This window comes from Durio zibethinus, chromosome 26 (genome assembly GCF_047325235.1).
Source record: "Durio zibethinus cultivar Kanyao isolate XHJ-2024 chromosome 26, ASM4732523v1, whole genome shotgun sequence".
Taxonomy (NCBI): Eukaryota; Viridiplantae; Streptophyta; class Magnoliopsida; order Malvales; family Malvaceae; genus Durio; species Durio zibethinus.
In genome coordinates this window covers 13,392,596-13,407,005 of record NC_143187.1, presented here as the reverse complement: position 1 = coordinate 13,407,005, position 14,410 = coordinate 13,392,596, and the positions used below count along the sequence as shown (strand labels likewise).

Here is a 14,410-nt window from a genome sequence, read left to right as displayed (position 1 = left end):
TTATGAGAAAAAAATAATAAGGGTATTGATGTCGCGCTCAATTTTGATTTTTTTTTTTACACCTTCATTTTTATTTTTTAATTAGATAAATTTCGTAATTAAATATGTCAATTGATAAAGATGCAAAAATAATATATATCAAACGAGTTTCAATCCATCTCAATGTGATAAGAGAAAAAAATTTTTAAATCGGGATTGACTTGAAAGAGTCAAGTTTTTTCAAAGAAAAAAGGAGCTTAGGTTGGAAGCGTAGTTTAGATGTTTTGTCCTAACCTATTTTGAGGTATATGTAATAGTATATATTTTATTATTTATTTAATTTTATACATATATATTATATTAATAAAAATTTTTTACCTTAATTTCAAAAATTAATATTTTAAACTCAATTTGGAGTGTTAATATAACACCATCTGTGAAATTTTTATTTCTTTTTTTTTTTTTTCAGTTTATGCTTTTTTCATTTTTTTTCATTTTCACCTTTTCCAATTTTCTATTTTTTTTGTTTTTGATTTTTTTATTGGATAAATTAATTAAAAAGGCAATTAAGGTTTTCATATGTCATTTTCATTTTTTGTTTTACTTTTTTTTCTTCTTTCCTATTTTTTGCTAAATTTTTTTATATCTAATAAATAATTTTGAAAGATTTTATTTTTTTAAAGGTGGGCTTCAATTTATACCACTCTTTTTTTTTTTTTTGTTCTTTCTTTTTATCTTTTTTAAAGACTTTAAATTTATTTTTTTATAAAATTGACTTGATAATAAGGATATGTCACGTGTTTTTTTATTATTTTTTATTTTTATATATTTAATAAATATTTTTGGATTTTAAATTCTTTTTTGTCTCGCCAATTTGATATTAAAGGTATGTCACATGTCAAGTTATTTTCTTTATTTTATCTTTATTTTATCATTTTTCTATCTACTTTTTCTTTTTTTAAAATATTTATATATTTTAACTTTTTTAATGTGGGGCTCATTTAATATTATTGATTAAAAAATTTATCTTTTAATTTGATAATTTTTAAAGAAAAAAAAATAGAAAAAGCTAATTATTGCTAATGTTGCATAACAACTCAACTTTCATGTTTTTATTTTTATTTTTTTATTTTTGTTATTTATTTCTTTTTTTTTTTTTTGCTTTTTTTTGTTTTTATTTTTTTATTAAATAACACGAAAATCAAAATATAAATTTTTTTAAAAAAATTTCAATAGAGGTATGAATAACGAAACAATTTGTATCTGGTAGGTTTCATTCATCCAAATCGGATAGGTGCATTTTTTTATTTGAGATCAAATTGAGATTTTTTTCCTTTAAATTCAAAGTCGAATATGAGATAGGTTTATGATGTTCCATCTTACCTTAACTATATATATTAAATTATATTTTAAATTATTTTATTTGATTTTATATTTATATATTTATTATATTAATAAAATATTATTTAATATCTTAATTTAATAAAATGCTTTACTTATCCATAATTAAGATATAATATATCCATCTATTATATAAATTTGACCTTTTTAAACTTTTGTTTGACTTTTATATAAGGTGTTAACGTGGTAATATGTTTTTTTAACCTTGTTGTTTTTATTTTTAATTTAAATAAATTTTGCTAAAAAACCCATGTCTGTGTTCATGTGGCATTCCAATTTACTTTTTTCTTTCCCTTTATTTTTTTTTTTGTTATTAAATACATTTTGCAACAAAATAAGTTGATATATAATAATGATAAAATAATTTGTATCCAATAGATCCTTACTCAATTGAGATGTCCTTTTAGTATCCAATGAGTTTTTTTTTTTTTCCTTTTTTTAGTCATTTTTATTAAAGTAATTTTATCAAAAAATCAATAAAAGGTGTCGACGTGATGCCTCATTTGTGTTTTTTTTTTTCTTTTGTTTTTTATATTATTTTAATTAAATAAGTTTTGTAATGAAAATATGCCAATTGATAAAGATGCTAAAAAATAATTTGTATTTAAAGAGTTTCAATTCATTTAAATCTCATAAGTGATGATTTTTTAAAACCGGAATTGACATGAGATAACTCAACTTTTTTAAAGAGAAAAGAGCTCAAGTTAGAAGCATATTTAGGATGTTCTACCCTAACCTATTTTGAAATATATATATATATATATATATATAACAGTATATAAATTTTATTATTTATTTAATTTTATACATATATATGTATTATTATTAATAAAGTTATTTAACTTTAATTTAAGAAATTAATAGTTTAAACTCAATGTGAGCATCCTTTGTGAACTCTTAATTTTATTTTTCCCTTTTTTTTTTGTTTTTGACTTTTTTGTATTTATTTTTTATTAAGTAAATTTTATGAAAAAAAAAAACCAATTAAGATATATACATGTCATTTTTTTTTTCTGCTTTCGTTTTTATATTTTAATTATATAAATATTTTTAAAAAAATCCAATGAATAGAGATAACAAAATAAAAAAATTTGATCCGCAATAATGTACGGGCCTCTATCTATTTTTTATATAAATTACTAAAACAAAATTTCTCTTATAGAAGACAACATCTAAAGATTTACTGTGCGCATTTGGTTTTTGTATTTAAATCTTTTTGTAAAACAACTTAGGCTATAAATAATGCTTGAACGATAATTCTCAGCAGATATTGGAAAAGATGCAAAAATAGTTTCTGGGATTGCATGTTAAAAAGCCCAACAAAAAGTAACTACTGTTACTACGTTACCTAAAACAATTCAACAAAAGCAAATTTAGATTGCCAATCTTGCGAGTTGTAATCTCAATTGGATTGTACAAAATAATCTGGCACCGCTCAGTGCCACTTCAATTCTAAGAATAATGTTTTCAACAATCTCCCAAAAAGAGTCTTTAACAAAACACAAGAAGATGGTGAGAACGAGAACAAACTAATATCTTATCAAGTATAGACAATTTGTGGCTTTCATAGAATATCACCGTTGCCTCATTCCGACTGCTGCAAAGCCTCAACAAATGCATCTTTCAGGAGTGGATTTGAAGCAGCAACTTTTGGAACTGTAATGTCAAAATCTTTACCAAACCTGATGCAAAACAAAAACCATCAGTGGATACATAAGTATAAACCTCCAGGCTTCAACTGATTTTGCATGTAGGTCCAAACATCAGATAAGTGAAAAAAAAATCAACATCATTTAATGACATTTCTGATTTTTTAAAAGTTCATGCCACAATTTCTAACACAAAGATTCATAAAATTAACATTGTATGTTGTGGAAGGCTGCTACTTGCTATTAACTTCTCATCTTACGCTATTAGATTTGGAAGAAAATAGAATGTGCATATTGCATAGTCAACTATATATGTTAGCTACTTACGGATCATACACAAGGCCTCCGGCTTCTTTAACAATTAAAACACCAGCTGCCACATCCCTGATCATAGAGCAGACAGTGTCAATCATGTACCAAATACCAAACTTCATCAAAAATTGAAATGATTAAAGGCATACCATGGACCTCCATATCCAAGTTCGTAAAACAGGTCAAGCCTTCCACATGCAATTCCGCAAAGGTTCAATGCACAAGAACCGCTCATCCGAAGTGATCTCACCTGTTAACCAGAAGAAGTGGGTATTGATTTCGGCACATAGTAACAAAAGAATGAATCCATGCAACGTTTTTCTTTTACCTTGAAAAGTAAGCTATTGATTCTATTTGTAGTAACATCCACAGTTAGCTCATCTCGTTTTGTTCCAACCTGCTCAAAAGGACAAGATTTAATCAACTTTTTACATGCTTGTGCAGAGGGACAACTTTATTGTGCCAATTAGTCTAACACTATTTGCTAACCACCTGCTAGCAATACCATGATAATATTTTGTAAAATCAAATTGGAAGTTGGAGGCAAAATTTTTAAGTTCAGTTTCACCCAACAAAGGAAACAATAATTAAGTTTGAAATAATTAACCTCTGTTGCAAGGAGAGACTTCACAAGTTCAGTTTGAGATGACACTGCAAAATTTCAGAACACAATAACACAGCTTTTAGAGATTCAGTTAAAAGTTGAAAGGAAATTTGAAACCTTTATCAAGAGCATTTGATTCACCTCTTATAGGGGCTCTATTGAGAAAAGCACCTTTTCCAAGTACACCAGTAAAGAGCTGCATGTCAAAAACCCAGCAATAATTATTTAACACTTGATAAAAAAATAAAGGCATAACTCGAGATTCCAGAACCTTCAATGACTTAAATAGCAATTCTCACCTCATCCATTATTGGATTGTAAACAACACCAACTGTAGGAACCTTTCCTATTGTAAGACCAATGGAGACGCATACCAAGGGGAACCTACAGGATTGCCACAATAGACACGAAAATGACTGAGCATATGAGATGAAACACAGGACAAGGAAAAGCTATTACCCATGCACAAAATTAGTTGTTCCATCAAGAGGATCAACTATCCAGGTAGGCTCGTCAGTCAGCTCTGATGTACCACATGCGGCAGTAGTTTCTTCACCAATGAACTAAAATACAGCAATTACACTTATCAGAAAAAGTGATTCACTACTGACAAACCTAGATTGTATTCATAAGTTCAATTCTTGAATTTTGATAGATGCATGGTAGATAATTAGATAAAAAGTGCTAACCTTGTGAGAGGGGAAATGCTGCTTGAGATAATCAAACACAAGATCTTCACAAGCCTTATCAGTCTCTGTGATCAAATCCACCTGAATTTAGATAAAATAGAAAATTGTAAGTAGTCGTTTTCAATTCTAAATAGGAAAGTAACAGTTAAAAGATGAACCACAACCAATTTGAAAATGTACTGAGAAATCAAATAAACCCAAACAGCTTCTACAAATATTAGATAATACAGTTTCATCTGCGACTCTGGTATCGACCAATGAAATCATTGGTTGAACCCCAGTAATCCATCAACATTGATGACTTTAACACCCTTATCATCATACATGGATTTCATGGCAAGCTAACTAGAAATGGAAAAAAATTGAAACTCAAAATGTGGTCTAATCAGCATTAAAGAGAGAGAGAGAGAGAGAGAGAGAGAATAGAAAGACCTGGCCTTTATGCTCTACATTCTTGGTCTGGTAAAACCCTTTACGGATTATCTACAAATTCATCAAAGAAAAAAGAAAAACAAAACACGGTAAGAGAATTTAAAATGAACAAATCGATGAAGTAAATTATAAACGAAGAAAGAAGACAAGAAAAAGAAGGAATTTTGAATGAACCTCGCCAGCTTTCTTAGCAGCACCGACTGCAGTGGTCAAGAACTCTTCAAAAGAACCTGAAATCCACAGAATTTACAAAACAAATAAAAGAAACAAGAAATCAAAACCCCGCACGGGAAATGAACCACAGCAACCAAAAAAAATCTAAAGAATAATAATAATAATAATAATAATAATAGTAATAATAATAATAATAAAGTAAAGAAAAATAGAGACAAAGATTAATGGGGGGAGGGGGGTCCTACTCCTACCGTTGTCAGCCATGTTAAATAAGTTGGAAAGCGTAAGAAATATTTATTGGCGATGGATTTTGGTGGTTGGGTAAATTGGCTGAAGAGCTTTTCACGTATCACGTGAAGAAGAAGCAAAGCAACAAAGAAAGAGAGGCCCTTGTGTAGAGCTTATATACACAATTTTACGGGAAATAAATGCCTCTGAATTTCCTCATATTCTCTTTTCTTTCTTTTTATTTTTTATTTTTCCATAACTCGTCCCCGTTACAAATGCCGTCCACTTAAACATTCCTTTCTAATTTTGGGGGATTTACAAAGCACAAAAATTTGCAGTTGAGATCTGATCTGTTTTGTTTCTGTCTCAGCGGTGACGTTTTGGTGTTATTTTAGTGTTTTTTTTTAATTACTAGTAATATAGGAGTATATTTTTAGTAAAAAAAAAAGTATGGCATATTCACTTACCATATTAATTACAAGAATGGTTTTTTTTTTTTTTTTTGTTTTATAGTTCTTTAGGAATAGAAAGAATTACGTAGATAGTGCTAATCTGCTTAGGTGGGATGGGTACATGGAGAAAGTAAAGCACAAAGGATTCTCCTCATTTTGCTTAAAAAGCTACCCCAAAATGTGCAAATTGGCAACATAACTATGCATTTCAAGATAAGAAGTGGCCTAGAGTTTTCTAATAAATAGATTCCAAGGGAATTAGTGAATGCAATTGGAAAGGCATCTGGTGTAGCAATTTTGAATAATGGAGCTTATTCTAGTCTTTTCATAAGGAGATCCATGGAATATGCCAATGTGCCAATCACCCAATGCACGGGCTGCCGTAACTCACTTGATCTCCCTCTCCTCCTCTGTTCTGGCTCGTGTCCGGATGCCAAAGTTTCACATCAGAATTTCACATGACATGATTGTGAAAGCCCAAATCCATGACAGAATTAGTCTCCTCCACCCACCAACGCAAAATGAGCTTTTAATAATTCTTCTCTTCTAGGACGTAAATGAATTTGTCCATCTTGCGAAGCTTCCTAGGACCTCTGTTCCCTTTGCTGCCTGCCTCATTCTCAAGCTTGCCAAAGAGTGACCAAAAGGGCCAAAGGTTTCCAAGGCTCACCTCCAATATCTCTCTTTCTTCTTCAACCAATAACCAAAAGTTGCAATTGCATTCCTTTACAGTAGATCTTGCTAATAATTGATAAACAAGTTTGTTTTGATTTAGGTAAACATATATAGGGTTTCCACAAGAATGGAAAATAATGCAACTCACAGACTTACCACCTCTAACACCAATGAACCACGTAGCCTCTAAATAATAGGATCAACATAGAGATGGAAATTTATTTAGTGAAAAATAATATACTACCTCGGTTTTGAAAGAACAGTCCTTACATTCAGAAAATTTCATTCGACACTTCAAAGAAAAATGTTGAACATGCGTAAACCTCTTTACACTTGCATTAAAGTATAAACATTAAATAACACAATGCTGTAACCTTTAATTATTAATTACCGGGAAGTACCGTCAAATTCAGAAGACGTAACAGCTAGAAACCACAAATATGTTGGAACAAAAAGTTTGAAAAACTGAAATTTCTACTTCTTATAAATCTGATATTTTTGGAATTTTAATAAAATGTCCTAAAACGTGTAACAGTAATTTCTTCTACAGTATTATTTATTTAATAAGTGTACAAAAGAATTATAAATAATAAATCTTGATAATATAATGAAACCCAATAATTAATTATTTTTTGTACTAATGAAATCAATCCATTAAGTATTACCGACATGTTACAAAATCATCACATTTCTATAAAAAATTTTTCAGCAAAATTTTATAAAAGGAAATTTGAAGTTTATTGAATAAAAAATGAAAAAGTTCAAAAAATCATTTTCTATGTTCTTCCCAAAAATCAGAAAAGTTTATATAAACAATTAAGTATTCCTTTATACTACAAACATAATTGTCTGCCTGCCTTTTTAGAAATCATAAGTATCAATTTAAACATACTTATTTATCTATTTTATGCAAATTTAACTATCTATTTTTATCTATTTGTTTGTTTTTAAAGAGACTTAATTGATTAAATATTTAATTAAACTTTAAATTAAATTAGAATAAAATAATATTTTATTTATTAAACTTTAAACAAATATATTTTATTTATTACAAGTACCAAGTATGAAGTGCTAAGTGTCATTAATTAAATATTAATATATATTAATTATTTAACTAATGCCTAACCAACCAAGTTTGATAATCCAAGCTCATGATCATTAGCCACTTAAAGTCCAACTGTAACGAAATTCTATTCCTCTTAATTTAAATAATTGTCTTATTTGTTCTTTTTTCAATATAAGATTATTTTTCATACATTATTTTAAAATTTTCTAACAAACTGTAAAGAGTTGAATCAAATATCTCAACAAATTCATACCAGAGAATTATTATATCTTCACCGTACCTGACCCTCAGCCAGAAAACCAGACCCGTCTTTTCTGCCCACAGACGTTTATGCTGGAATTCATCCCAAACATTGGATATTACATATAACCATAAACTAAGATTCTAAGGAAGAACAGAAAAGATTATCCTTTTTCCATATTACAAAGGACTACGACAACGCTATATGATTCACGTTCAATTTGTGTTAATAACATTAAAAAAAATAAAATAAAACGAGATTACAGTACACTAGAGCTCACTATGGCCGGTCTCTAGGCTCAAGGGCAACTATTTCTTTCACAACTTGAGCCTTGTCTGCCTCAAACTGTTCGTCCTCTGCAAGACATGAAAGCAGGAAACTATAAATAAAGTGCCAAGCCTAGAAACTTACAAGGAAAAATTGTTACATGTGTTTCTCTTTTCTACCTCTATCAGTCTTGAAATCTGCAAACAAACGTAGAAGCTTGCTTTTATTTGCAATGAGTATACTAACAATGTCAGGAGGCTTATTCTGGTTCGCAGCAAACAACTGTAGAAACATATACAAAATGTAAATAACCAAAGAAAATGACGAGCAATTTAATGTTTCAAATTACAAACTAAAGTGTTCCCAAGGGAAGAATAAATTAACATGACACCTTGAAAACATGAAAAGCTTCTATTTGGATGCTCTTGCTTGATTCCTGCAAATAAAGGAATTCACAATTTAGCACTTGGAAGTTTATTCCATATAATAACACCAAATTTAAAGAGATTGTAGTTCGTCTTTAGTACTTAAACATAGAAAATCTCAGTAGTTGCAGCTACTGGCATGATCATAGCTATAGGCCAGTATTATACTTAACATTTAACACCATAAACTAAACAAAGAATACTATTTGCTAACTTACGCCTGAAGATTTTTATGGTAGTCGGTAGCGAACCATTTTGAGAGCTATTTCATGTTTAAATCTTCATGTAAGATATGCAATACACTAAGTTGGATAGAGTGTGTTGTTAGAATAAAATAACACCAAGACATCAAACTCCTAGAAAATTTGATCATTCAAAAATAATGTGGGATTACCAAAACATGAAATCAAGAAATTTGGGGAAGTGTCATACCCTTAGAAGATTCATAAGAATCCTTAAATTATCCCTTGAGCTCACATATCTGGTCATGACAGCTGAGTTTGAGCGGTCCAACAAAATATCCCCCAATAACTATAACATTAAGAAGAGAAAAGATTAAAAATAAAAAAGGTCTCCTTAGCAATGAAAACTAGAACTGCAATTGCGTCTGCCGCATCTTATTTAAAAACTTTAAAATAAACCAGCCATCATGCTGCTGTGATTTTGACAGTTTAAAGAAGGAACTTCAATTGGATTGTGTTGTCAAATCTTAAGCAGCACTATTGAACATCCCAGAATGGTAATACAATCTTTCCACTCATCATACTTCTCAAAACTCCTATTTTCAGTTTGAAATCAGCAACCGAAAAGTAAAAATACTGATGTGAAGTCAAGCATGTTTAAAAGCACCAAGCTTGTGTTTTTATTGAAAAAGAATCACTACAATACTTGCTGTTTCTTTTGTAAGGGTCATACCTTGACAGCTTGCCTTCTGGTAATGTAGTTGCTAGATTCCAGCAACTTTGAGTTATATTCTGCAAAAAACTGAAACAGCAGACATGGTTAAGTTCATTGAGCTCTAATTAATGAAAACTTTCAACACAAAAAAAGTATGAAGAAGAAATGCAGAGACTATTAATGTAGTTATTTGTAGCATCATTACAATTTACAACTGTGTGATAAAAATATCTAGTCAAATATAAAAGAGCAAATAAAATGATCCTAATGGAAACAATTTACAGGCTGACAGTAACGGGGGAGAGAGAGAGAGAGAGAGAGAGAGAGAGAGAGACATTAATAATTATGAGCTGACATGATTATTTAAGCACCCTGATCATATTTAACATAAAAACTTCCCAATTTAAAGGATGACAGTAATGGAGAAGCAAGACTTACCCAGTCATAGTTCTTGGAAAGAAATTCAGCTACAGTGGACTTATGCCTTGTCAAGAGCTCCTGTAAGAAAACAAGATATTACATGACATCAGCAGTCAGGCACATAACTCAAAACCCTTAACGAAAGAAGGGAGGCAGATGAGGAAGTTCATGAGATGATGACTCAACATAAAACAACTTTGTTTGATTTGCTGAAATTGAAGAGTAACTTTATTTTGACAACATAAAATTGAAAAGCAAATCAAGTCCCTACTTCAAAAATACAGCAAACAACAGGTTGTTCTGAAACTAGATTCCAATGACAAATGCAGATTCAGCAGTGCAACAGTAAGAGACAAAGTAAACAAGAGCAAAAAAAGAAAAAGATCATTTTAACATAGATAGATCAGCAGTAGTCAACCTTAAAAGTTGCAGCAGCATCAGCAGCAACGTCGAAATTTGGAAGTTGTATATAGTCAAAAAATTTCTTCATGTGCTGTGACTCCAAAACATACCTGTAAATCAAACAAAACATGACATATAGTCAATAATAGATCAGAAAATCTTTAATTATTTTAAAAGTTTTCTATTAAAAATTTTAGGAGATACGTCTCTTTCAAATAAAAAATTGTCTTATAAAAAGAAAAGATTTCAAAGGTAAATAATGGACAAGATTGCATCTTGAGTGCAAATATGACAGAAACACTAGCTGACTAGATAGATGAATTAAAAATGATTTCGGGTATTCATTTTTATTCTCTAAAAGGATGAGAACCCAAGTCATGAAGGTATAAATTAAATAGATCGACTATGCTCACCTTGCAACAGTCTGATGTCGTATGCATTCTCTCAACATTGCACCATAATGTAAAGCCATGTCTGTGTTCTCATAACTGCATAAACAACATTTAAGAATCAGAAGATGGTGATAAAATGCTGGATACAAAATAAAGCTCAATTTGACAGTCTAACCAGAAGATTGCATGAATCAGATATCATCCATAAATTAGGATTATAGCTCCATTATAAAGGCAAATGTTTGGCGAACATGCGATTTGATCAATTAGTAGAATCCAGTAACAGAAATGCCTCCACATTCTTTTTTGCTTAATTGAAAGAATAAAACAGAATACTGAAAACTATCAGTAACTTATCATCTTAGCTCTAGCATTAAGTTGTCCAAACTAGACAACAGAGAGACAAAGATCCAAGGAGCTAATAGAGTCACATGGAAAATCAACCTACCAATCATTATATATCTTAAACATCCAACAAGAAAAATAAAAAACAGTAATCATAACTTCTGATATACCTTTTCCGATTGCAACTTACCCTGCTATTAAAATATCCATAAGATCTACATTCGCCTCCAAGTAATCAGAAGCAATCAACCGCGACTGCACTTGTTGCCTTTGCAAATTTGCAACAACTTGAGTTGCATCTTTCCTCGCCTGCAAAGGAAGATACTTGTCAAATTATCGTAGAAGCAACAATTGTATAAACTTACAGTGCTGCCACAACAATAACACATGCTAAGGAAAATTTGCATATATGAACATTGTCTAGTAAGTTAAGCCATCTGAAATTATAGTCAATTGGATACCTCTAAGTTCAATTTAGGAAGACAAGTGATCATGAGCCGTAGTGTGTTCTCCCTGAAGAATTCCTGAGTCAGTTGTGCACAAGCTTCTGAGACTGGCTCAGATTCACTATTTCCATAAAGAATAACCTTTAACTCCCTTATATTCTTACATAACTCTGCCGTCTGTATCAAAATTACGATCAAATATATGGATTAGACACTGAACATATACTCCTTTCAATAAATCAAATAGCAGCTCAAGCTCTATAAAATCAATACCAAACATTAGCCACTTGAAAAAAATTGCTACTAAATATTTAATTCCCCATAATAATTAAAATCCCATGCTCTCGTCAATTGAATCCTTATCGGAGCCAAAATTCCAAAGAAGTTAGATTCCAAAAAAAAAAACCGGAAAAAAATCCAGATCAACAAAGAAAAAAAATCCATATAATTAATGTCATGTGTCATGTTTTTAATAAGCGGACCTTCTCTTCCCGCTTGGATTCACGACTATCGGTGCAGTTATCGGCGTAGATGAGGAGATTACGCGTTTGCCGTACAATATCAACGGGAGTTCGCGGCTTGGATTTGAAAAGTCCCTTCATCTTCGTAGATGATGTGTGATTTGTAGACGATGATTTGTGGTGTAGGTTTGCTGTGGTTGTGGGATCAGATACAGCAGTTGCGACAGCCTCCGTGCGACGGTTCTACTCGCCGCACCGCTTGGCTTCTTTATACAAAGTCCTATTCTTTCAAAAAAAAAAAAATCCCCTTCCAATTTCTCACAGCTTTCTTAGAGTTTTACCTTTTAGGTTTCACCGGCGTTAATTGTTTTCAGAAGGATGAGCTTTGGTGTTTGGCATTTTTTACGCGCAGGTTTATATAAAGTACGGCTCTGCTCAACTTTAGGTACTCAACTGTTGGTGGTTACTGTTCTTTATCCTACATGCTGGGTTTCGAGTTCGTCTTAGTTTTGTTCTCCTGCGAGTTGACATATATTAGACGACGTCAGAGATCATGTAGGACTAATAACATATCGACACGTAGGCTAATTGAGTTAAATTTGGGGGTATTCGGTGATTTAGCTTAAGGTCTTGTACTTCTAGGTGGAAAGGTTTTTTCTGTGGAAAGACTCGATTGAAATTCCAAACAAAATTAATTTGTATTTCACAGCAAAAGATAATTGGATAAGGATTTTGTTGTTCCGGATAGGTCATCAAATCAGCTATTTAATTTTCTATTAAAAAATTGGTGGAAAAATAAAAGTAATCTACAATTTTGACAAACATAAAAGATTGGAATTATACAAAATAATTAATTTCTCCCAATAATTTTATTAAAAAATACAGATTATTATCATTTTATTTATATATAAAGTCAATCCTTAAGTTAAACAATAAACTTTAAGTTTTATCTCATCATCAAGTTTCTTTCAAAGATAATGATGTTGGTCATGCTTAATAATATTTTATTGCTGATTCCAAACATTTCACCATTATTCCTTGAATTTTTAGTGTTTTATATCATTAAATTTTAATTTATTCTATAACATTAAAGAATTTTATTACCTTTTTTTCTTCCAATGTTAACTATATCAAAGTATAATCACTTTAGCAAATTTTATCCAAAAAAATTAATAAAAAATGACATAATTACCATGTAAATTGCCCCAACATCTACTGTTAAATTTTTGGATGAAATTGATTGAAGTTATCAGATTTAGGTCCCATATACTTCGTAGAAATTAACTTTTTAAAAATGTTTTTTAAAAAATATTTATAGGTTTTGAAAAAGTAAAATTTTTTTATTATTTGAATAAGCTAATGAAAAACATTTTTTATTATTTGGTTATTTTTTGAAGAATAGGTTATTTTTTTTCAAATAATATTAATATAACTATTAAAAAATTAAAAAATATTTATTATTAAATTATATTGAAATTATTATTATTAAAATTATTAATCTTTAAAATAATTATATTTTGACAATAATATTTAATATTAAAATATTATATTAATATAAAAAATACTTAAAATAAAACTATTTATTATTCTTTATATTAATATTTTAAAATATTTAAAATAGTATTATTATTCTTAAAATATTATTTTTATTAATATTAAAATAGTACTATTTATTATTAAAATATTTATACTATTAAAATAGTTATATTTTACATTGAATGTATCTATTATTAAATCATAACAAAAATCTTTTTTATTTATATTTATTGTTAAAATAGTAATATAAATACCTTAATAAATGAAAATATAAAATTATATATTTTAAACTAAAAAATAATAACAAACTATCAAAAATATTCATATTAAGAAAATAATACTATTATATTGTTTAACATTAATTATTAAAATAATAATATTATTATATATGTTATTATTTGTTATTAAACAATAATATAATACTATATTATTGAAATATGTTTAATAATATACAAAATTAAAAATAATTGAAATTGAAATATCAAAAGACTTTAAATGTTATTATTTTAATTTTTAATTAAAATTAAATAAAATGTTTTTATTAATATAATAATATTTTAAGTCGAATCAAATCAAATTCAAGTTTAAAATATTATGTTTAAAGTCTTATTTGAGTGAAATTATAAAAATATTAAATATTAAAATATTAAAAAACTTTTAATATTAATATTTTAATTTTTTAAGTAAAACTAAATAAAAATATTATTTATTAATATAATAATATTTTACGTTGAGTTAAATTAAATTTGAGTTTTAAAAAATCATGTATAAAGTCCAATTTCAATACAATTATACTTGAATACATTAATAAGGAGTTTTACTCATAAACAATTCTTTTTTGAAAAAAATTTTTTTTTTTTTAAAAAGGGAAGACAATTTAAGAAAAACTGTCTCATTTTCAGTTGATCAATAAGTTA

The 14,410-nt window shown here is 28.8% G+C and overlaps 2 protein-coding genes across 3 annotated transcripts; both read right to left on the bottom strand.

The window, feature by feature from the left end:
* Positions 1–2,737: 2,737 nt before the first annotated feature.
* LOC111274054 (inositol monophosphatase 3-like) lies at positions 2,738–5,639 on the bottom strand. Its single transcript, XM_022858710.2, has 12 exons — positions 5,492–5,639; positions 5,241–5,296; positions 5,067–5,117; positions 4,635–4,715; positions 4,405–4,508; positions 4,245–4,329; positions 4,087–4,141; positions 3,949–3,992; positions 3,670–3,738; positions 3,491–3,591; positions 3,357–3,413; positions 2,738–3,062 (listed from the first exon to the last, which is right to left on the bottom strand). Exons 1-12 carry the CDS (start codon positions 5,502–5,504, stop codon positions 2,966–2,968), a joined length of 813 nt encoding a protein of 270 aa, XP_022714445.1. The 5' UTR covers positions 5,505–5,639; the 3' UTR covers positions 2,738–2,965.
* Positions 5,640–7,885: 2,246 nt separating this feature from the next.
* Positions 7,886–12,347, bottom strand: LOC111275266 (putative MO25-like protein At5g47540). 2 transcript variants are annotated; one of them, XM_022860477.2, is made up of 11 exons: positions 11,979–12,347; positions 11,512–11,673; positions 11,241–11,359; positions 10,727–10,801; positions 10,330–10,423; positions 9,930–9,989; positions 9,510–9,578; positions 9,027–9,125; positions 8,561–8,605; positions 8,349–8,451; positions 7,886–8,258 (listed from the first exon to the last, which is right to left on the bottom strand). In XM_022860477.2, the coding sequence occupies exons 1-11, from the start codon at positions 12,096–12,098 to the stop codon at positions 8,182–8,184; spliced, it is 1,023 nt and encodes a 340-aa protein (XP_022716212.1). In that variant the 5' UTR covers positions 12,099–12,347; the 3' UTR covers positions 7,886–8,181. The 2 variants fall into 2 exon arrangements, with proteins under 2 accessions (XP_022716212.1, XP_022716213.1); XM_022860478.2 differs by lacking the exon at positions 11,512–11,673.
* Positions 12,348–14,410: the final 2,063 nt, after the last annotated feature.